Consider the following 25,110-nt stretch of genomic DNA (forward strand, 5'->3'; position numbering starts at 1 on the left):
TGGAGAGCATGCAGTAGCTGCCTGAAGACAGAGCTCTCTCCCCTCTTCCCCCCTTTCTCCCTTTTTAGAGATCTGCTATCATTGCTTCGACCAAATCACAAGAGGTGTGTTTTAAGTGACATACAGAAAATAATTATACCTGCGACTTTATTGCTTGGGAGGTTAAACGTCATTGTTGCAAATGGTTTTGGTGGACTTTATAGACTTCTCATCTGAAGAACCTTAGATCTCATGATCTTGAAAACACAGAGGAAAAATTACTCTGTAGACTTAACTCCTGTTGACACTTTTTAATGGGAGACTTTCTGTCCGTCTTGTTTCTGCCAAGGCAAACAATGTGTATAAATAGCACGGATTACCTCAGTTTCACCTCACAAGGGCTCAGCACCGCCTTGGACACACAGGGTAGCACGTAGCGTTAATGGGGCGCCTTTTAGTCAAACGGTAGAGAAATCCCATTCCAAAAAACATTGCTTATGTCCAAGTGTTACATGCTTATGTCCAAGCATGCTTCCCTGCATGCTGTAGGCCGGTGAGCAAAGCCGGTTCCCTTAGTGACATGTGGAAGGTTATCCTCACAAGTGGTGCGTTTGACACTGATTGAGTTAGATTATATAGCTGGTTTTCTCTCCCTCTGATACCCAGTTATATATGGAATATTTCACAGCCCATCTCTGAATGCTAACATGTCAGAAACTGATAAAATAAACTACAATTGATGACCCTGTTAAATGGTCTATTCAGTAGCATATAGACTAGTCTGCTTCTCATTGTATCTGAAATTCTTATTTTTGTAGGTAAACAAATGCACATTCACTACCGATTGAATAGCCCCTTGAACTATGCTCTGCAGTTTCCATTTGGGTTAATCTTGTCGGTTTTAATATAGAGAGGAAAAAAAGGAGAAAGCACCAGGGGTGGAATTGTTAGTGCTTTCACATCCACATTCCTCACATTTTGTCAGGATGATAAACTGTAGGTAATGGACAGCCGTTGTTTCACAGGACAGGCAAGCCAGCCGGAGCACAAAGAGCTTGCTAAAACGATATCTCACAACATGTTTGGGAGCCTCTCAGCTGGACAAGAATTTATTTGGGAGCCCTGTGTCATGGGACCGCACTTTCTAACCTCAGCAATTACAGCTTCAAGCTGAAGAAACAGGAGCGGAAGGTTAAAATGATTTAAACACATGCTCCTAAATTGTACCCAAAACATAGCTGTTGACACTTGGCATGCTAATACAAGGAGTGAGTGGTGGCTTCCAGTCCATTTGATATCTCTGGCGTTCGTAGCCAGGTCTCCGAAGCACAAGTGAATTAGCAAAATGAATTCAGAACAAACTGAAGGCCGAATTCTTGAGCTAGTTATTTTCCCCAGCCTTTTATACGTGGTGTATAATTGCTATATTATTTATAGTAATTATCTTAAAGCATGTTATCTGTAAGCTGTGCTACGTTATTTCACTTCGTTTAATGAAGTAATTGCCTTTAGAAAGGCAGTGACTAAAAGTCAAGCTCACATCACTTAAGTTCTCCCTCTTCCCACACACAAGAATGCCTCCCTCCCTTTTTCTTTTCTTTTTTTTTTCCCCTTCCCTGTTTTATTGTAAGGGGATCGCATTGCTTTAGGTGTGGCGCTCAGGCTGGTCTCAAATTCGGCCAAGGCTCCTGTACTGGGAAGTCAGCGGAGGACCTGAGGTGACTGCCATGACAGGCTGGCAAAGACAGGCCTCTCAGCCCTGCGCAGCAGCCACAGCCAGGGTTGCTTTTGGGGCTTTTTTTGGAGGATCTGGTCTTCCTGTGTCGTGCAACCTGCAGTACTTGAAACTGCTTGTTGGAAATGAGAAGAAAGTGTTCTTCTGAGGAAAAAATAGTGATTAAAATGTTATTCATGTGTGCCTAATGTCTGCCCGCCTTGGCTGCTGACATAAAAAAACCTGTTTTTCTGGCCATTTATCATACATCTACATGGATTTGCTTATGAGCTCATTCTTTGTGAGGCGTTGTGGAAACTTAAATAGGAATGTTAAACTGCTTGAAATATTTTGATTAAAACATGCAGTGCCACGGAATATAGACTTTTAACCAGAACACTGTTGTCTTGAGTGAGGGGAGGGGTTTTTTTGGGGGGGTGGGGAGGGAGAGGCAAGGGAGAAGAGTTTGGGGGGGAGTTGCATGAAAAGCAGAGGAAGGGAGGATGGCAAATGGACAGTGTTAGAAGAGCTTGGAAAAACTCCTGTGGCTTCATTGTCTCTTTAAAGCCAGAGAACACAAAGACAAACGCAGTTCAGCCTTTCTCCCATGATGGAAAATGTAAACCGTTGACACAGCTCCCATGTTTAACTTGTTTAATTCTCATTTTAAATTCAGTACTATACCAGCCGTGTGAACTCTGAAGATTTCTTTAGTAATCCATTTTGTAGTTCCGAATCAAAAACAAAGTGAAAAGGTCTGGCACAATTTGCTTTTATTTTTAGGCAAATCAACCCTGGTCATAGTTAATAAGGGGATTACAACCCAGACTAGGTCTTTACAGATGTAATGTAAATCAAGGGCAGAGTATAAAGAAACTGATCCCTTTTGATTGAAGTATGGTAAAAAGGCATAGAGAAACTAGCAGCAGTAATCTGATTGTATGGCAATAAAACGACCATTTTCTGTCTTTCAGATAAAAATAATGTGGTAAATCCATGCAGTTCATAAGATGTAAAGGCAGATAAAGGGTGATGCCATGGCAACATATAGATTAGCTTGATGTTAGAAATGACACGTCTCTGAAAGGGGTGTTAGAAACTAAGGGCCTTGCTCCGGGCTGTAAGGTATTATGTGAGAACAGCACAAAACTTGGGGGCCGGGATTAGAAAGTATGAAAGGCCTACTTGTGGCTTGGGATGGTTAAAGCAGTAAAGAAAAGCTGCTCAGTTCTTGCTCATTGGTGGCGTATAATATGGTAAAGATAGATTTCATTTACTGCTTTCTGCCGAGACGGGGACCGATTAAAACTTGAGATGGCTGCAATTGTTAGGTGTGGAAGATTTTCCTTTTTAACTCCTGCCCTAGCAGCAGCCTTTCTGAAGAATTAGCTGCACTTGGGGTTTGTTGCCTTGATCTATTTGGGCTTCGGGCAGAGGCATGCTGGCAAGGAACAGAGAGCAGAGGGGATAGGTAGGACTGGGGTTATCTGGAAAGAAAACAGAGACCTTTTGATTTCGGCTGTGTTTCAGGCTGTGGTCTCCATCTCGCACTCCATGGGAGAGGCAAATATAAACATGCTGCATTGTCTGTGCCTTGGCCAGGTGATACTTCAGCACCTCTTGTGTTTCCCATCCTGCAAAAATATAAAAGAAAAAAACCCCCACAAACAAACCAACATCCATTCCTATTTACCAATAAAGCTGCAGATAACCAAATTGATCTGGCTTAGGCTCTAGGTGGTACTTATATCCAACAGGCAGGCTGAAATCTAGACATGAATGAGATAAGCATCTGCCTATTCCTCCCCCCCACCCCCCAGCTTAAAAATCCTTGGGATGAGTTTGCTGTCAGCCCCTTGAGCTCAGCCGGCAGACAATTTAGCCATTGCTTTGTCATTTATTTCAAGCGATCTGCAGCTGTAAAGGTAGTAAAATCTCTCTCCTAGTGCAGCTACTTGGATTCTTGTCTTCTTGCTTTTTCTCTTAAAAAGCCTTCTAAATAGTTAAGACTTGCTTTTCTACCCAACTGACAACCGTAAACACCCACAACTTAAAGTCAGCATTACATTGCAAATCAGGGCTATGGATTCAAACGGGAAATATTTACTTTAGTGCCTGCTCATTTGTCTGCTAAGGGGGGAAAGAAAGCACTCTGCATTTGTTAGGCAGAGTCTAGACATAAGGGGAAAAAACACTGAAGCCTACAATAACAGTTGTGTCTTTCTTTAGTGGGAATGAGCCTGGGATGAGCTCGGCAAAATGGAATTCATGCTGTTTGTTTGGCAGTGGCTCGGACACTTTTTAAGGTTTTTTTTTCATTTTCTGGGTTTTTTATAAAGATGTTAATTACATGCTTGAATTTATCATTCTTATCCTACCCCATAGTAAGCTGGAAAGCTTCACAATTCTGACTGAAAAGGGAACTCCAGAACCAAAACTGTCAAGCTGCTGGTGCTGATGTGATTTAACAAATGAAAAATAAACAAGTGCATATAGGGAGCTGAACAGATTGGCAGAATATACGGGGCCTGAAGAGCTCAGATACGTTTCCTCTCTTGCAGCTTAACCTTCACAAATCTGTATCAAAAGATCCAATTCATTTGCTGAAATTCTCCAAAGCGCAGGGGCACCCTCATCTAATTTACAGGCCGGTCACATCCAAGCACCTTGCATTCTGCATTTGACAATGATTGCTAATGGGCCATTCAACTAAAGTATTTGCTTGTTAACAGGGAACAGAGCATGATAAATGTCCAGCAAGCTTGCGGCCTCCTTCAGCTTTTCAAATGCAGACTGGTGCATATTTATGGCAGGCAAATGACAAAGAGAGAAGCTGAATTACTCTGGCCTTATGCTTTCTGTTCGAACAAGGGTTAAAGTAATTAAAGAAATAATGCAAAAACCGATGTCCTTTGTTTGCCCACCATTATCCAACATTTAGCTTTCGAACCTGCCTGTCATGTCACATTTCAGAAACGGACCAGATAAGGCTCGGTGGGTTTGGCAGGGCCCAGAAAGGAGTGGGTAATTCTTCGTGGAGCGCATCCTGGGCAGGGCACGCCAGGTCTCCCCGTTCCCATCCGGAGTCCTCTGCAGGTTCCGCTCTCCTGAAACAGTTTTCGCTGACATACATTAACTCCAAGATGTACTGAAAGCACAGAGGTTTTGCAAGTTGCATTTCTGTTCCCTAATTGGGGGGGGGGGGGGGGGGCCAAAACAACCCAAACACAAAAGAGTGGAGAGGCTTTGCGAAAAGAAGCACATTACACTCAGTATGTTTCTGAACGCCAAGTATGGAAACAAAATGGCAGAACAAGAAACAGTTTTGCTGTTGCTCCTCTGCCCTGAAGGACAGATACATCTTCAAAACTGAAACTATAAAGCATACACACACGAGTTCCCTAAACTTGAAGTGTCTTCAGTGTAATTTTGAAATATTTGTTATTTTTTGGTTTGGGTGGGTTTTTTTTTTTTTGTGCTTTTAAATTCATGTTTAATCTTAGCCTGGTCTTCAAAAGTCTTCAAGCAGACTTCAATGCAGAATTGCAAGAGATAATTTTAAATTCCGTATTTGAAAATGTCATTTAGTATTTTATATTTCTACTTGCAAGTAGATAAACACGTTCAAGGCTTCTGTCTAGCTCCTGTTCAACTCCATGAAAATACCTCCACTGATTTCAGTGAGTATTACATTAGCCTGCAAGGGCTTTACATTATAATTGTTTTTTCATTATAGGCGACATTTTAATTTTCTTATAATGAACAAAATCTATCATTTTACTCGAGGAAAGAAAACATCTAGATTCTTTTTTTTTTTTCCTGTTAACTGTGATGCAGAGAACTTTCCTTTGATGTGATTATATACTTTGTCAAAGACAGCTAATAAGGGCAGGACCTCTATCTTTTTTGGCAATCCTGGCCAGCCAACACCCAGTGTTTATTGCGGTATCAGCATGGTAATTATAATGCAGCTGATTTAAACTTTGATGTAATAGTCTATGCTTTCTTCTGGTCTTAAACGTAAGTTCCAAGCCAAAAAAGATAAAGGCTGGTAGAGGATTATGTTGCTAGGTGAATCATTCCCGATGTATGGCATAGACATAACTATAAGATGGGTTTTTCTACCTACAGTGTTCTTTTTAAATGTCTTGTGGTTAATGGCTAAAATAGGATTTACAGAACTTTATTTAGTAGGATCCAGAGCTGTGTACACTTGAAAGAATAATCAAGTTTTACACGTGTCAACAGAAGATGAGAAATTATATGGCTTGTCTTACACAGGAGGATAGGTTAGATGGTAGAATGATATGTTAGGCTGAAAAATCTGTGATGCTGCAAATTACTTCTCACTGTTTTGTTAGCTTTTGTTTGAATAGTACATTTACTTAGGTACCCAAACCAAAGAACAGCGGTGGGAAAGGTAGTAACAAGTAGTAAAAGGTAGAAACAGCACTGTAAAGGGAAGCGCATGTTAAAGCTAATATGAGGGATTTAAATTTTGTTGTTATTATTATTAGTTAAAGCCCAGTCGCAATCGAACGCTATTTTATTTTGGATTGGGAGTTCTGCCAGGCTCCAGCCTGTCAGAGCTGAGAAGACTCAAATCAAGTCCAGGCCTATTTCTGCAGCAAACGGGAATCCTGGCTCTTTGCCTGTGGATTCATTCAGGAAGGCCCATCTGGCTTTTGATGTTCTGCAAGTTTGAAGCAGTTTGTTTAAGGAACCTATGCAGCGAGCACTGGTGAAAGCACACATAACTGTGCTTCTGACTCTTCGAGTGGTGCATCGTTTCGCATTTTCATTTTTGCTGGTGCTTGCCATCTGCTTACCTACTGCCTGAGCAGCAGTTGGTTTCTATACCTGACTGGATAAAAGTATAAATTTGGAGTTGGGAACATCTTGACTCCTTTTGAGGACTTGCAATCCCATAGCATTCATTGTCCACACTTCGGTTGCTTTCTTCATGTTTAATTAATTTCAGTTTAGTTCAGAAGCAGTCTAGCTTAATCAGTGCACAACACTTGACCTTTAGGTTGTTTTGGGGTTTCTTTTTCCAAGGTATTTCCAAGCTATATAGATTAGCTGAACAGGGAAGGTCACGTTGGCAGGCAAGATTACTAGCCTGTGTGATAAATATTTTAAGAGAGATGATTTTTAGTGGTAATCGTTATTCCTTCTACTTTTTATCAGTTTTCAGGCACTTTTTGAAGAAAAACAAAAGTCCAATCTTCATAAATTTATTGCTTATTGTAGTCTTTTCCATTCTGTGGATCAGTGTGTGACAGCAAGGCAAGCAAGACTGCACTGTGCTCCTAGGGCCTGACTCAGGAAACCGTCCTTATTCAGAAAAGCTCATGTTAAGTATGTGCTGAATGCTGAATATTTTTGCTGAAGCGGGGTGAATTTAAGCATGAGCTGTCTTGAACCAAGGCCAGAGCGAAAAGGTTTTTTGGGGTTGGACAAATACAGATCTCTCTGAAGCTTCATTACATGTTTGGGTTTTTTTATATCAGAAAATGATGTCAGAAGCTACAGCCCTGTCTGCGCTTGGAAGGAGTCTTAATTTTCGTGTAGCTTGCCAGTAGTCAGCATAGCTGTACCAGTGGTGATCCCTTGTGCCGGCTGGGGCAGCTTGAGCGGGTCCATCAGCTTTGCTCCTGGAGGTCTGGCTGCACCGGTAGCTCTGCTGGTACCAAGTTTTCTGTGCTTTTGCTTGCAGTTACGTGTAATGCCAGCAGCACGTTTCCACTGATGACTGATCGCTGAGAGTGACCCGGCTGTTCCCAAGAGCCCAGGCTTCCTCCCTGAGAGAGAGCCCAGTTTGCAATGAGTGCGCAGGCTGAGCATCCCTGTGGTAGAGGCTGCACAAAATGCCCATGCTCTTGCAGGCGCAGGGCGGTGGGTTAAAATGGAGCGGCTGGAGCTCCTGCTGTCGCCGGCCATGTGCTGAACCCCTCTGATGGACTTTTCTACCCTGGGCAGGGATGTCCGATCTAGTGATGAAGGCACTTCTGGACCTTTACAGGAGTTTTTAAACTACATCACTGTCAGTTTAGCTTAATTTGAGAGGCTTGGACCTGCAGCAGGCCAAAAGCTGGTCCTTGGTAGGTCAGATATTACTGCCTTGGAGGTGGCAGTGGCTGGGCAGTTTTATTCTGTTTCTGAAAGTCAGTCGAACTTTGGAAAAAGTTGTATTTAATGTAAGAACGTAAGATCTCCATGCTTGTGAGTGGCTGAATCTTGGGTTTAATGTGAGATGCAAGTGCAGACTGATTGTAGATCTCCCAATTGGGTTTTTGCTCAAGGTCATTTTCTCCAATCTAAAAACTGTCTTTTTAATATAAAGAGAAGAAGGATGCAGTATAGGAGTGATAGAGAGTTGTAACTGGATTCTGAAAATCTTTGCATAACAATGATTTGCCAAAGTAGGTTTGGTGTGTCATACAGCGCTGTTATTGATTTGGCATAACTTTTCCTGAAAGTTGTGAGTTAACAACTTGTTCTACTTCCAGTGTTTACTTATGCAGGCAAATGGTATGCAATGATGTATTTTCTAACAACTGCAAAGCAGCTGAAATTTCTTCTTTGAATTTGAGATATAATCACCGATTATTAATGTCTCATCAAGTAACAAGACAGTCCCCGCCCTCTTTTATAGACTTTGCTTGGAGCAGGTCTCGGAACAAGACTGTACAGGTGCGAACAAATTGTAGTTAAGAGAAGGAAGACTGCAAACTTTGTTGGTATCCTTGTGTTGTGGCTGACATAAGATTTGTTTCTGTAATAGGAACAGTGGAGAAGAGCGGAGAAGAGCACAGCAATAGAACAATCTGGTTTTATTGTTTCTGTCTTGTGATTTACAGTGCCCTTTTTGAAAAGTAGTTCTTTGGCAAATGCCAGCTGCTCTCTGCTAGCTTTCTAAAAGCAAAGACTTTAGTGACTTGTGTAAGAAGCACACATGGTTTGGTTTGACTTTCCGTTCCATGCTAACTACTGCTCTGCATCCTTTCAACAAAGCGCCATCTTTCTTGGGTTTGGCACACCCTGCCTCTGTGAGCACAAGTCAAGTAGAGCAGTGGTTTTGTGTTACGCTGAATTCGTGGCACAGATTTTTTTTATTTTTCTTTTTTTCAAAAATCCAAACCATATAAATACCTGATTATCTTTGCTGCGAGAGCAAAGAACTACTTTAATATTCCCAGTAGCATATTTTGAACAACAATTCTTTAATTAAAACAACATTGGTCTCTTCCTGTATTTCATGGCTAGCAAATGAGAGAAAACACCAGTGTTAATATCAAAGGGAGTCAGTTTTCATTACAGTAATGGTTCAATTGTGCAATGCTGTAGGCAGTGAAATTTAATATTATTGTGACTTGTATTGTAATTGTAGGATGACAGAGGAAAATGGATTAAGTTTAAATATAAGTGTACACAGCAGCACATGGACTTTGTCAAATGGAAGCTGAGGGTTGGGGCAGGACGGGTCCCCCTCTGGCTCTGTCATAATGAATTAGTATTTTGTAAATAACTGGCCACTAGACTATAGATTTATTACCTTTTGTAGATATATGTGGACACACACAGACATACATGGATTCTGTACTGACTGTAATTGCAGTGCGGAGTTGCAGAACGGGTTTATGCCTGTAGGCTTGCAGGGTATTTGAATGTCTAGGCTTCTTGTCTTCACCTTTCATGAAAATATTCTTGCCTGCCAGTTTGTGAAGTTTCCTTCTGAAGGATACACCCATCCTTTCAGTTAAGGGATTGCCAACACATGAATGGCCTCAGACTGGAAAGCCCTTTGTCATTCTTTTCTTCCTGATGAATAAAACCAAATTCAAGTTGCAGATGATCTTTGCTTTAGAAAATTGTGCTAGAGAGACAACTAGTGTTAATGAGCAATATCCCCTTCTTTCCCAGTTGCCCATATACATGCAGATTAAAATGGAAAGTGGTACTTTAAACCATCCATTACTGATCTCTTCTATGGAAGATTAGGGAAATGCAAGCTAGATGTTTCACTTGTTTACAGTGCAGGCAAGTGGAAGATGTCCCCAAAGCAGTGCCTGACAGTCTACTAGTGTGTAAACATGATGCTCTGTCGTCTTACCCCATATCTTCACAGTGTTTCTCAGACAGACGTATGTTCCTGTTGAAACCTGTTCTAATGTTAAAGTGCAAAAGGGGGCAGTAAAGTGCTGTCCAAAAAATGTTTATTTTTTTAAGGGTATTTTTTGTGGCAAAAGTTGCATTTCTCAATAGGCTTATAATCTCCCGTATTTAAAATAATGATCACATGAATATCGGCTGTTTGAAAGGCTTACAAATGTCACCAAAGCGTATCGTTAAGCATTGTGGGAACGATGTTTGCTGTGTGTATTTCCATGTTCTGTCCTTTAACCCAGTCCTGAAACATGCTACATATTTGGAAGGAGTCGAAGGCAGGAAGCTTTCCTCAGATATATTTAGGACATAGCTATATGAAGCACTTCTGAAAGAATTCCAACTTTGCTAATCATGTCTGGTTCTCATGTTGTGCATTACCAGCACTGCGTTTCTGGAAAAACAAAATGAAAAGAATGCTGAGGCTAGGGGTTTCTGCTTGAAGTACTGAAGTGTGTAGTGGTGGCATGGGTCAAGAGTTGGGCTCTCATCCAGACCCGCATGCATCATTTGTCAAGAGGTAACTAGAAAGAGCAACTAATTACAATGCACCTACTGAGTGTTTTCTCTTTCAGAAATTCCTCAGAATAAGCCATTTATACAGATTGGCTGCTACTCTCCACTGCAGCCACTTGCAGTTTTTAAACTCTATGTGGAAAGCATGTTTCTGAAGGCATATTGCTGAAATGCAATAAAAAGGAGAATGTGCCTGTGTGTGTCTCCGTGCCTGTGCATGAGAGAGAGAGAGCGAGCAATGATTTGAGGAGCGATTCCCTGTTTGCTGAAGCTGAGTAAGTCCAGCACTGTTGTGAGGGTTCATATTTCTGTAAATGCTGATGAAATGTTAATATAATACACTTTAAAATAGAACATTGGTCATATCCGTCTTTTTTTCTTCTTCTTCTTCGTTAGGAGACTGTCCTGAAGCACATTAGCGGTTCTTTTGTGGTAACCAGAATTGATTTTGTAAATGGATCAGAATTCTCTAGTGCTTTAAGTACTTTTAGCAGAGCAGTAATTGCTTTCTGCACAATAATACAAAAGGTAATTGCTATTAATAGTGCTTTATGTGGAGGTCATGTATGAAAACTGAATATAAAATCTGTATTTTTTAAAAAAATTCCTTTGTCAACCTTGGTAAAAAATCAAATCGTACATCTTTTCAGCATTTCAAGCCTTACCCGTGTGGTAAATGTTCTAAGCCAGGCTGCATGCTCTTGTGCAAAAAGCCCAGATCTTGTTTCCCATTGTAGAGGAAAAAACAAACAGATAGGTGTTTGCTCTCAGAGGGTTTTTTTTAATGCAGAGGAAAACGTGCTTCCCTTTTACGGGAGGAAAAGCGCGCATCCATTTTCACACCCTGCATTTACATTGGGGATGGAGGGGTAAAGCACAAGTTGGTCTGAAGGTCTTAGTTGTGTAAGCAGGTTTTTAGCTTTGCCCTGCGAGTGAGAGCCAAGCAGCGAGGGAAAGGGCAGCTTTCCAGCAAAACTAAACCATCTCTTGCAGGCGGAGATGGCGTCCAGTTGAAACAGATACGCTGTCTTACAGCAAAACCCTTCCGGCAGCTGCGCGCCGGGGTCTGAAGGCAGGGCACTGCCTCTGCTCAGCGGGGTGAACTGGGAGAGGGGGCTCCCAGCACCCCCGAGTCCATGGTCACCCCGCGATGCCATGACCCCCTGGCCAGGAATTGCAGTCAGCTACCTCTGCCTGAGCCCAGGGTTGGGGTAGCCCCGAAGGAGAGTCTGCTGCACCTCCTTTGGCTTATTTACTTTTTCCACGGAATGAGAGCACATCCGTAACCTCGTACATCACAGCTTTTAAGGAACCAGATTTTCTCTTAGAGAGAGTGTCTCCAATAAGGCGTGTTTGGTGCCAGGTTGCAGGTGACCTTCCGTATACGTGAAGGGTGAAAGGGGTATGGTTCTTGCCAAATATCATCCTAGCTGCATGTTTTGTGCTCTCTCAAGTGCAAGGCACCTTTACATTTGTGACCATCCTAAGCTGAACAGAGCGAAGAAGTGCGTGTCTGTGTCTCTGCAACAGCAATAGTCACACGAATTATTTAGTGAAGGAAACTCATGACATCTTTCTAGGAGACCAGTCAGGGCATTTTCTGATGTGTTTGGAGAGGCATAGGGTCTGTGGATGTCTCTCTGTACAGTGGAAGCTCTGTGCCTTTAGGACCGTGATGTGATGGTACAATTTGACTGTCAAATCCTGCAGGTCCATGCAAAAAAATGTTTTCTTTGGGTACAAGTGTATGCACTCTCAGCCCATCCTTATTTTACACCTATTAAAAATCCTTTGTTGTATTTTAAATGCTTTCCTCTAGTATTTTGCAAAAGGTAACGTGACGAATTGCTAAATGAGACAGCTAAAATTTCGTAAATGCTCCTTGTTCCCTGTCTCCTTAAAATTTTGAGGAAACATCATAATGCCGCAGAATCATTCTTGTGTAGGTTATTAAGATTTCAGTTGTAAATATATTGCATTGTTTTGCCCTACTGAAGTCAATGGAAGTTTTGCAACCGATTTCAATAAGAATAGGCCCAGGAAAAGGCACCAAGAACGGCATCCATTTGCATGGCTACTTGAGACACACGAAATGGTGGCAACACTACCATTTTGTATCCGGGGTGGCAATTAAAACAAAATAAACCCTTGACCATTCCCTTTTTCAGTGCACTGCAAGCATTTCCCCTGGGTAGTCCGAAAGAAGATGGGCTCCTTTGGAGGTGAGGAAGGGGGAGGACAAGGAGGTACCACAAACCCTGGGATGGAGATTAGCTACAGTTTCAGGGGAGTGTTTCGAAGCATTTATGGGCTTGCTGCAGGTTTTATTGCAGGAGAGCCTGAGCCCCGAAAAGAGGTTCTTCCCTTCCAGTGGAAGTGAGAAATACAGGAGCTGCAGCTTTAGAAACTTGTGTTATGGTATTTTATAACCCGGCTTTGTATAATGTATTACTTACCATTAAAGATCTTAAGGGATGAGCGTGAATATATTTGTTTATTTATTTGTTTGAATTCCATTTAGTTTCTAGCCTGCAAGTCCTATTAATGCAAGTAACCATTGCTTACATGAATAATTTCATTAACTGCCTGGAAAAATGTTACATATAAATAAAGGTCAGCAGATTAAACTTCTTAAATTTTATTTAAATTCAAAAACATGCCTATTTAGCATGTTCTGTAAAACTTTGTTATAGTATTAAAATAATTTAATAATACTGCACTGGCAAAGAAAAGTAGCTTCCAAAACTCACTTAAAAGAATTTTAATAATATGAAATGCTGTACTTCTTTTGTTTTCAAAGTTTCATTTGCTAGTCTGTGTATAAAGCCAGTCTGTCGTCTTGCTGTGTCGAACTATGGTAATTTTTCTTGCAGAGACTTCATGTAAGAGTAGTGCCTTTCTTTTTAACCAAATTCCATACCCATTTTGAGACAGAGACTCCACATTAATCTTTTTTGATGAAGCTTGTTTTTCTGTCTGTTCCACAGCAGTTACTGATCCTCTTCTCATTGAATTCGTGTTCACTTAGTCCATATAAACTGGAGTGAGATCAGTCCTATAAAATCACTGCTTCTGAAAAAAAGCATTTCAGGTTTACAGCTGGGTGTATACCTTATATCCACATGGCATATCTTTGTATATGATGTTGAATATGACAGAAACTAGTGTGAAAGCTCTGTAGGGAGCAAAGGACTCTTACAGAGAGCACTGGTCTGTGATTCTGGATTTTATTAACTTCAAAGTCTTTGGGAATCCGTACACTGGTTTTCATGTCATTCTGCAGGCTGTCATTAAGCCACTGCTACTTCACTGAAATCACAAGGACCTTTTCCTGGAACCTTTATTTGCTTTGCTGGTAGGACTGGTAGGACTTTTGCCTTGCTTAAGTATTTATCCTGTGGACAAAATGATATTCAAAATATGAATGTTGTTATTTTCTCGAAAGCCAGATGATGAATACATATACTATTTAATAACTATTCTTTTTAAACAGCAAGGACTTGTACGTGGAATGCTGTTCTGTATTCTGTTTCAGTTTGCACTCGTACAAGTAACGGACTAACATACTGTGTTATTAGTATTCATGACATTTCCTTAATAAAAGTTTTCAATGAATAACTTTATAGTCAGGCTGGTAGTTAAACTTCATAAAGTTAAGTGGGTAGGATTCCCCAACAGAAGGTTTCAGGCTGCATTTTAAGAAGCATCTTGATTGTTCACATTTTTAGGGTTATTTTTGTTACATTAATTTAAAGCTAACTGCCTATACCAATTAGTTCAGGTAAGGTATTAAAGCACAGAAATTTGGCACTGTTTCCCCAGTTAAATATACAAGACTCCCAACAAGTACTAACACGCTTTCTAAAATTGCATTTATTTTATAATTACTAGGATATAGTTAAAGCTAAGTGTGCATGTATATATTTATAGTACGTATGTACATATATAGTTTTGCAAGTTGGGAAAAGCATGATGACACATTTTTTACATCAGTCAGTATTGATTAACAAAATCTCTTTAAGAACTTATTTCTCTAAGAATTTTATCTGTTGATAATTTTACAGTTTCAGAAATGTCTGTGTAGTAAGGAATAGTAGAATATTCTCAGTGGAAAAGAGTGCTGACAGGTAAAGTTCTAATTTTTTTTGAGAATTTACTATTATGAAATTAGGTAGGTTTGAGTGGCTATCTTTAAGGAAAACTTTATAATTTAATATGGTTGAATGTGCTAAGTTTCTCTGAACAAGAAGTAGATTCTTAAGAAATCAGTTGGAAACAGTGCATAATATAAATTTTATTTTTTGTACAATTTCAAAATCAAATTTAACTTCTCTAGGACTTTGATGAGTAAAGGTACGTTAGTGCCAGACACTGCTGGGCCTTAAAATAAGCGTGGTACAGAAAATTACTGTAACATTGGTGGGAGTGAGGAATGGACTACTCTGTTCCCATGTTCTGTTCATGTGTCATGTGAATTTTTCGCCTGATGTCATACTTACTCTTAAAAAGGTTTGAGAACTCTGCACGTTGCTGTTATTTGATAAGCTGCATGACTAGTTGGACGCGTGGGAGGGATTCACATCCATGGGTTTTGCACAGATGTCAAATGTCGCCCACAATACACCCATTTGGACTGCCAGTAAAAATGCCCTCTGTATCCAAAAGTGCCAGACAGAAAGCGCATGAATTTCATCATACAGCTTTCACTGTACTTAATATACTTTTCTGTGCTTTCCCACAGTAAGCACTAGGATTATTAATTGTGGGCAAGATTCTTCAAATGCTCTAGTCTCACTATATCCGACTGCTGACAGAAATGAGTCATGAAACTCGCTAAGCTTTTCTCCTGAGTTTCTGTTGGGGTACAGGGGCCTATATCGGTATGTAGGTTTCCCAGTAAAGAACATATAGAGCTGAAAAGCAGAAAGTTAGAAAGTTAGCTTTTTATAGAAAGCGATGGTTCCAGTGCTGTCGCTATCCCGACTGCTCGAAGAGCGTGTCACTGTCCCAGGCAACCGTTGGAGTAACACAGCCTTCTCGGGATCAGTCACAGGACTCTGAAAACCTCTTGCTCCATCTTTATTATATTCCTGTTTGGGAAAAAAGAAAAGTTTTTTAATTCTGATCAGGCTTTTAAAGCCAGTTCGTTAACTTTATTTTTACAGATGCCATCCTGCAAACATTTTGTAAGTGTTGATGCTACCCCAGAATGCTTAAGGCTCCATCAGCACTTGCAGAAACAAAGATTCAGGATTAATCCTGAAGTTTTTGTTAACCTCTACCAAGGCTGAATGTACATTGTCCTTTTTTTTTTTCAGATAGAAGGTTTTCAAAAATAGGATCATAAACCAGTAGTCTTAATCCTCCTGACATCTATATAGCTTCAGAAAAAGCTTAGTACTCAGCAAATGATTTATTTAAATTCTTTATGAAAATACAGTAGCAAAAGTATTACACAAAGGCAGGGATAATAATCATGCCTACTACTAATCAGCACTGTAAGTTTTGTGGTCGAACTGAAATGCGTGAGGTGAAACTTTTTTATTCTCTCCATCCATATTTGTGCTTTATTGTTGTAAGAAAATAAAGAAAGTAAATTGGAAAAATATCTTTCTCACAAAGGTAACGATCAAAACGGCAAACTGTGGAAAAAATTTCAATACAATCAAGTTCTCAGATTAATCCTTTCATTTCCAGCCTTTTTTCTTTCCTAATCCCATCACCGTTAGATCCTACAAGTTCAGAAACTCAAGTGGAAGGAGATTTACAGAGTTTAGTTCTCAAACTGTACAGACTTCAGAGCCATAGCGAGAATATTCCCCTGCCATAAAGTCTAACGAGTGCGTCGGTTTAAAGCTCTTGTAAAATGTGTTTTAGCTGTCTGCTGGGGGTGGTTCTGTCCTCTACCTTTTATGGGGCAATTCCTGGCTGCTTAACCAAGGCACACAAGCGTGCTTTCTCTCCGGTAGCTGTTTCTGAGGATTACCTGGCACGCCGTCTCTGAACCCATCCTGTTTGCGCTCAGAGTTTGCGTGGAGAACGTATACCGCTGCTGCTTCATTGCACACGCACATATATATACACAAAATCTTAAATTAGAATCAGTGTTTTTTGTTTTCCAGGGCAGCTTTTAGGACATATTATTGATAATGACAGTCAGGTGCATGTTTCTAACCTTATGAATTTCATATTTATTATCCATGGCAATCTAAATTGGTTAATTTAAAAACAAAGATCCCGTCCTCTGAATCTCATCTGTTTCATATTACACATTCCTGTTAGGTGAAGAAGAATTACTGGCAAGAAGAAATATTTGCAGCGGTGGGATCATACAGTGACCAGCCTTTGTCCTGGCATGCAGATGGGGGAATACGAGTAATTTTCATCTTTCTGGTACAGCCCTGCTGCACAGGAGCGAAGTAAAATGGGGCCATGGTCAGACAAGGCGGTAAAGTCAGCCACAGGTGACGGAGGTTAGCTCAGAAACTCTGTCCCTTTGCCTGGTCGGAGTCAGTCCCCGAGGAGAGCCTGAGTCAGGATCCGTGCTGCTCCCTTGGGAATGTTTGCTGGCCGGGGTCTTCCTCCCCTCATTTCCTCGTCGCCCTTGCAGAGCTGGCCTCTGCCTCAGTCGTCCCTCACCAGGCCGGTGACTCCAAGGAGGATGCATTTCCACCTTGCCGTTTGTTCCACCATTTCGGCTTTTGGGAGGCAGTAGTCACTGCATTCCTTTGGCGTGTCCGAAAACGGGAGGAGGAGGTGCAGCTTCGCCCCGTCTCCAGTGCGTCTCAGTTTGAACAGCCGTGGCCAAGCCTAGTTTCTGTAGTCTGGAAATTACACTGCACGACACAAAAGAGCGCAGTGATTTATACATCAACAGTCGCTTTTCTTGCCATAACATTTCATTGTTCTTTTTCCCTAAATCTGTAATTACATGTTTTTGTCCTGCTATGTGCTGCTTCACAACAAATATAATTCTTACACAGGCTTTGTGAGTGAAAATAATCCCGCTCAATTAGCACAGATCATAAACTTGCATTGTGTGGGAGCAAGCGGTTGTAAACGACGGATTCGAAATTTGGGGCATTGCATCATCCTTTTCTCTAATTTAGTAAGTTCTCCCCCAGCACTACTACGGGCTGGTGGGCTCCTTTAGCCAAGCCAGAGGCTGGAGGTCACCGACGCCTACAGCTTTGTTCTGCTTGGGCCTTAATACTCTAATTTAAAGTTTCCAGGAAGGCTGCCTGTGAATAAGCTAGATTTACTACGCGTGCTGTTTAAATGCTAGCACTTGGAGAAGGGTGTTCATTAGGCGGCAATTGTTTCACTTGGTTTTTCAGGCCGATTCTCCATTACGGAAGATCTTTGGAAAAAGGCTGGCAGGCAGGAGAAAGAGGAAAGAAAGTCAGTCTTTTAGGTCTGTGTATTCGAGGACGTTGTGTTGTTGGCTGTAGTTCTAAGACACACACTTCTTGGCCTTAATTGGAACAAATGTATCTTAGGGAGAAGGAAACAAACGAACCTGCTGTGGCTTTTGTCCTTGTGAGAACACGGCTCCTCATTTTGTGGCTGAATCAATACTAGAAGTAATTATTTATATTTTTCTTTTGTGAAGAACTGGTGAAGTTTGCCTATTAATTAGTATGAACAGGAAAGGTACAATATTGAGTCTAACCCCAAACATTAAAGCTTACTGCCAGTTTGTGTAAGAAGTCTTCATCTATACTAAGGCAAAAGCACACCCGTGTTTCACTTGTAGCACAAGAAATAAAAAAAGAGCTAAAATAGTGACGGTAATGGTGGAGTTTATGAAGAGAAGAAACCATTGTAGTGTAGTGGTCACACTGTCTTGGAAAAGTGTTTTATCAGAAGCACGTGTGGTCCTTGGGGCAGGTAGATCTCTGTCCACCCCAGGTCCATAAGCATGATCCTGGTGAGTGAGTGGTGTTCCTTTGTGTTATACTAGTAATATCAATCAGCATCTTAATATGGTGTTAAATCTTAAAGTCTAAGTTGTTTCCTTTCCCACACGGCTGCTCAGGAGGTTTGAAAGATTATTCTTGTCATTCTCCCATGTCCAAAATTAGCAAAATATGTGCAAGAACAGTAGAAATGTTACCAAAGCGGAAAAACAGGATTGTAGCCCACCAGTCGTTGTGCTAGCAGCTGTAAATGGCCAAATGTGGAAGAAAGAGCAGTGCCTGCCAGAGACGTAAAACCTACTGGAGTTCCCAAAACTGGGATAAGGACTATAAGACTCAATCCATCTGTAATTTCCAAGATCTAAATAAACAACTTGTTGATATTAAATTGAGTCAGGCCCAGACTATTAAGATCTGGTTTGCTCAGTCTGTCATTTTGGTTTTGGAAACTGTGTGTTCGTTCCTTTCTGTCCACTGCAATTGCTACTTTTCTGGATGAGATTTTATCAAGTGTCTCACATTTTCCCTTTTTTCTCTCTCTCTCCCTTCCCCCCCCCCCCCTTTTTTTTTCTGTTTTAGATTCCTTCCTGGACAAGGATTGGTACTATATCCACAGATAGGAGACAAACTGGATATTATATGCCCAAAGGTGGACTCTAAAACTGTTGGCCAGTATGAATATTATAAGGTCTACATGGTTGATAAAGACCAAGCAGACAGCTGTGCTATTAAAAAGGACAATACACCTCTACTCAACTGTGCCAAGCCAGATCAAGATGTTAAGTTTACCATCAAGTTTCAAGAGTTCAGTCCTAATCTCTGGGGCCTGGAATTTCAGAAGAACAAAGATTATTACGTCATATGTAAGTTCAAAATATCCGTTGCTCATTCTTTCAAATATAATTGTTCATTCTTTTGTATATTGTCTTGTACATTATAAGCAAACTAAGAAGAATGTGAATGGGTTTGTATTTTTTTCTCTGAAAATACTTTCTTGCCAGCATATTTTCAACATTATTGCTGACTTCTATGGGGCCCCTGTCTCTTTTCCTTGGTTTGTGTAAACCAAAGTGGATTGTACTTCTGTGCCTGTGAAGGGCTTCTTTTGTGCACGGTATCATGCCCTGCATTGACACTGGAAGTTGCGTGCAGCTGAACCGTGATGCGTTTCCTGCTCGCAGCTCTGGTGATGTGCCATGCTATCGGCTTTGCCCTCGGGTGCCCTTATGCCAGGAGTAGGAGTAGGGTGGCCCGGCCATTCTGAGCTGAGGCATCCTTCGCGAGATGGCTGGCCATTGCTCCAAGTGGTCCGGGGATTCTTGCAGTGACCTTTTGGCCACTTTTGTGCCAACTTGGACAGCGTGATTTCCCAACAAGGGTTACTGGTGGGCTCTAATTGAGCACGCGTAGCTGCAATACGTACCTACTGTGTCCGTACAGTAGCTAGGAGGGTTCTTGGGCAAAACCTAGACTAGCATGATCTGGAGTTTCCTCCTTTTTCATGGTGCTGGACTTATAAAAAGAATGTGCGTGACACAGGCCTGTGTCCAACAATAAAAACTTTGTGTGAGTTTTAGTCTGATAAGGGATTTATGGCTGAAAGCGAGTCTGGAGGTAACCGCTGTGTTTAGTGATTCAAATTACTTATGACGTGTAAAGCTAATGATGTGAATCAGGAGTTAGCATAAGCTGAGACCTCAGCAGTACAACAACAATTTACATTAGTTTAGGTTTTGTCATTGTAATACTATGGCCTGCGGATCTCATTTAGCCCCATGGGGACTTTTGAAGTCTTGAGCAAGGAACAGCAGTTAGTAGGAGACGGAGAAATTCTGTGCATTGGCTTTTCTGCAGTTACAAGGAAGTTAGGTACTGGTGTGTCTTATTTCTGCCACCTCCTTGAAAACTGGAGGGCTGATAACCGTTTCATGTAATGTCTGCCACTCTAAACATTTCTTAATTTCTTAGTTAAAAATATTAGTAATTTTACAAGTGCTCTGAACAAGTACTTTTAAAACGTAAATGTATTTAATATGAATTAATGCTCACTTCCCAGATATATCCATAATGGTACTCACTGTGTATAAAACAGGTTGTATGTCACAGAAACTAAGAAATAATTCACTGTATTAAATATTAAATGTAGGAATTACTAAATAACAGTTGTGGGAGATATAAGGCACCATTTTTTGGTTTTTAAGGTTTGACAAAAAGATCACTTAATATAGGTGCTTTCTCTGTTTAGTCAGGGGGTATGTAAAAACCTGATCCCCCTTACACAGCATTTAACTTTGACAAACTTCCCACTGAAATCCAGTGAGATTTACCAGGGTAAAAGCTGCAAGATTAGATGTTGAGAGATAGTTGTCTGTAACTCCAGTGAAAATGTGTAGCATAAAAATGACCACGCTCAAATAGTTGGCTTTAATGATCAAATATGTTCAGTATTTAGTGCTGCTTTTAAAAACATCCACAGCAGACCAGCTGTAGTGGAACAAATGGCACTGTTACAATTATTACCTGAAAATTATGGGCACAAATGGAGCTTTCTGATACCCTGTCAGTTCTGTCATATCTATGTCACGGATTTACCCAGAGAATTATTAAATATGTCTCATTTTCATTAGTTTTGTATAATTATTTCATTATAGCAATAAGACATAATAGACGTTGCATTTCCTGGAAGATTACAGTATAGTTTGGTTGAAAGAACTTGCTCAGCCTTCAGCCTAATGCCTCAAAAATCACACTGGCCTTGCAGTAATACTGGAGTGCCTTAGGATATTACTTTCCCTGCTCATTCTGGCATAAACAAATGGCTAATTTATCACTATATTGCTAGTATACTAACCGAGCTGCAGCAGGGGTACCCATACATTTTAATAGGTTGGACAAAAAAAAAAAAAAAAAAACAAAAAAAACGCTGAAAAACCAGCCATCCTGAAGCTAAAACTCTTGCTTTTCTATCATTCAGGGAGAAAACAATGAACTCAGTGATGTCGGTCTCAGAAACACTAAGAGGGGTAGAAAACTAGGCCAGGGCTCAGCTAGGACACCATTTTACAGAGATACTGGAGCTAGATAGGATTTTAACAATTTGTGTTCAAAAGCTCATGACCCGACACAGCCTTGTCAGATACAAGTTGTGGTAGTCAGGACGTTCACTGTCAGTTTTATAAGTAATATAATACATCTTAATCATGTAGGCAAATCAAGCTGTAAATGGTTTGCGTACATCCCTGTTCCCAGACCTGTAATTTAACAGGTGTGCTCAGGCCTGAAAGGGGAACGCACTGGGTCTCCCACCAACTCCGATACTGCTCTTTCCGTCTTTCTTTCTCTTTCTTTCTTTCTTTCTGTTTGTTTGGGAATTTGGAGTTTTGTCTTGATTCGTTGGGGGTTTTTTTGGGGGGGTGGGAGTGCAATGAAGTGAAGGCAATGATGCATTTTATGTGCCAGCTTTTGGTTTTGAAGTATTTTAGGATCTTGTATTCCCTCGACTAAGGGGCATTAAACAAACCTGAGAGGAGAGTTTACTGAGCCCAGCATCTTTGCAGTGCTCGCTATGGCTGCGTCTGCAGCCTAATCTCACGCTGTTTATGCTGGCAGGCTGTTGTCAGCCCTTTAAATGTTTTATGCATCGTCATGTAGCTTTATCATCTTGCCATTATTTGAAAACACGGTTTGTTTCTCTAAGGTAATAGTATGTGGTTTGTGGAGCTGTATTAAACAGTAAAATCTCTATTCAGATTAGGGGGTTAGTCATTTTGGGATGAGGAGTTATAACACAGGATGAAGCAGCTTCCTGAACCCTGTGTACCTTTAGGGAAATATGATTGAACAGGAATTCTTCAAGCCATAATTTTTATATCATCCAGATGTATTCATGATAGGTATAGCAGAAGGAGATATTTTCTACTCATTATTTCCCTAGGTCTGAGCGTATAAAAGATGCAACTTTTCTCATTCCACAATTCACAGTTTTTTAAAAAAGTAAAAATGTAGATGAGTTTCTGATACCTGTTTTCACATTTAATGGTACTTTAATCCAAAAATAATCTAATCCATTTCTTGGCAAGATATTCCTCAATATGACTATCAGGATCCAGAGGGTTAATTCTGTGAACAGCAGTACTTGGAAAGATGATACTGAATGGTATTGTGAAAGTGAATAAATGATGTAACAGAGTGTCCTTGCTTTTCTCTTCTTTGCTATCATCAATTTTTGGTTCCTGGGAAATTAATAGATTCATTTTCCTACAGTTACCTGGTTTCTTTTCAGCAGAACTGGAGAAGGTCAAATGTACTTGAGATCTCAGAAGTATTAATGTTAGATTATCCTAAAATATGCGACCATTTAGCTAACATATCATAAGTCTCTAAGGAAATCCTTAATCAGATGCATGAAGGAAGATACATCATGCCCAACAACATAAATATCTGTGCGAAGGGCAAAGTTAAGCAGAAGAAGTGTGTGCAGATTTGCAGCTCTGATGTTTGCATTAAAAAGTCTTTTTATGCCTTTGCATGGTTAGGGAATGAGGTATAATTTTCTGCTGTTGTGGATTGCTCAGAATGAGCAATGAGTATCTTCTCAATACTAGGGGAATGATGGGCAAGTACTTGGGTCGTGGTGTAACTGCTTCAGTACTTCTCTCAGATGCAGTGTTTCTCGTATGGGACGGAGACGCGTTAGCATAGTACAAGCATGTATAATATGGCAAAGATGTTTAGTTTTGGTGAACAGGAGTTGTCCTGAGCCCTTCCCAACAAACCTGGCCTTTAGTCAGAGAGCATAGAGAGTGCTGCGGTACCCTGGCTTTGCCCCGGGGAAGCCTGCGGGAAGCTACGCCAGAGGGAAGGGAGCAGTGCCGCTTGCCTTCGAGCCACCATCACGCTCCCGAGATGGTTTGGCCAAGCAAGCACATACTCTGCTCACTTCATCTCTTCTTTTGCAGAAGTAAAATGAAGGTTATGGGCTGGCATCATCAGCATTAAAAAATAAGTCACCTGCCATGAAGTCTTCGCCTGTTCAAAATTTGTAAAATAATGGCTTGAGACTTGGGAAGGGGCTACAGAATGGTCCTAGGAAAGGTTCCTCTCAAGTGCTTGCTCCGCCTGCGACCTCGTTAGCCAAGCTTGCTGAGCTAATGATGCTCATTGGCTTTGACATTGGCAAAATGGAATATGCAGCTTTCCTTAAATGTTTTTTGTCAACTTTTTTCAAGTGACCCACTTACATAATTGGCCTCTGGCTTAAATTAAAAAACATATATATATATATATTTGATCCCTGACTGATTTAAAGGTTTATACTGGCTAGTAGCACTACATTTTGCATAACTGCTTTAATAGTACTGTGGCTTTTAAAATTGAAACAGTCATTCTGAAACTTTAGCATTAGCTGGGTTTGAAAAAATCACAAGGCTTTTTATGTTTTCACTTTGTCATTCTGTTACAATTAAAGGGCAATAACTGTCTGAGGAAGAACACATTAAAGGACAATATAGATTGTGCCCTGAAATATGGCCCAGTTGGGAAGAATAAATCTTTGCGTGGCCAAGTAGATTTACATTAAAATGTTATTTTAGTATTCTGCCCAAACAGTTTAAGCGCTGGCTAATCGGGCTGGCTGGGCATTCGGACACCTCTCCGAGGCAGGTTTCAGCCTGCAGCCCCCTGCAACCTCCCAAACATCTAGCGAGAGCTACCTGAAAGGAAACAGTAGGTTTTCCTTTGTTTGGAAGTTGATTCCGAACTAGCCAAAACCAGGACAAAAACTGTATCAGAATTTCAATTCCATTTCTTTTGCAACAAAGACATTTTCCGTGCTTTTTGTTAAAGACTCTGTGGTCCAGGAATCTATTGTTATTTATTTTTTGGTGGTGGTGGTGTTAATGAAAGCCTATGTGATAATAGCCACCCTGATTCCAGCTATACAAAGATCACATTTTTTTCTTTCCTTTCTCCTCCTCAGAAAATTAGATAAATTATTTCTTCTTAGTGTAAAATGATATCCAGAGGTCAGTCTTTGACTTTGCTGAGAGTCTTCTAAGGGATATGCTAGCAATACCACTTAGCTCTTGTTGAATTAAATATAAATACAGCTCATACAAATAATATTATTGGAGAAAAAAATCACCGTCTGTGCAGCTTCAGATTTCTAACAGGGTATAAGACCTACAGGATTAATGGAGTCATGGTCCTTTGGGGTTTTGTCCCAGGCCACACACGTCTTGTAAGAGAATAAGGCTATTTTAGATTGATGGACTTTGTTCATATTTGGTGCCATTACCTAGGCAATACCGACCGTTTCTCTCCTTTAAAGTAGACAGAGATAGTTCAGCAGGAAATCTGTTATTATTTCTCTATTCCTAAGGGAAGGAAATGAAAGATAAGAATGCTCAATTTGTTAATTGATGGCATCTTGTGAAAAAATACATTTATCCTCCCCCACACCCCTGCAAGTATTCCAGATAGCTATGGAATCAGATGAAAATGAAGAATAATTATTCAGACTGGAAGAAAGAATTATTCAGGAAATACTCAGGAATTAAACAGGTTTTAAAATTTCATAGGAAGCTGTTTAATATTTTTAGTCACTATTTATTTTTCTCATTTTTTTAGTTCCTCATAAACAATTTATAAATACTGGAAATAGAATACATTCACAAAGAAAGACACAATATTCTCACTTACAAGTCTTTATATATATAGTACACATATCAACAATAAGGGACACTTGAAGTGCTTTGCAAAAAACAGCTTAAACCCTAGTCTTCTACAAATTTTATATGTTCTTAGATTTGCATA

The 25,110-nt window shown here is 40.5% G+C and overlaps 1 protein-coding gene across 1 annotated transcript in view; it reads left to right on the top strand.

The window, feature by feature from the left end:
* EFNB2 (ephrin B2) overlaps positions 1-25,110 on the top strand; it is a 45,951-nt gene that overhangs the window by 3,927 nt on the left and 16,914 nt on the right. Inside the window, exon 2 of the mRNA XM_075526088.1 lies at positions 18,877-19,160. Within this exon, the coding sequence (XP_075382203.1) occupies positions 18,877-19,160 (284 nt within the window). The remainder of the gene's footprint in view (positions 1-18,876; positions 19,161-25,110) is intronic.

Source organism: Mycteria americana, chromosome 1 (assembly GCF_035582795.1).
Source record: "Mycteria americana isolate JAX WOST 10 ecotype Jacksonville Zoo and Gardens chromosome 1, USCA_MyAme_1.0, whole genome shotgun sequence".
Lineage (NCBI taxonomy): Eukaryota > Metazoa > Chordata > Aves > Ciconiiformes > Ciconiidae > Mycteria > Mycteria americana.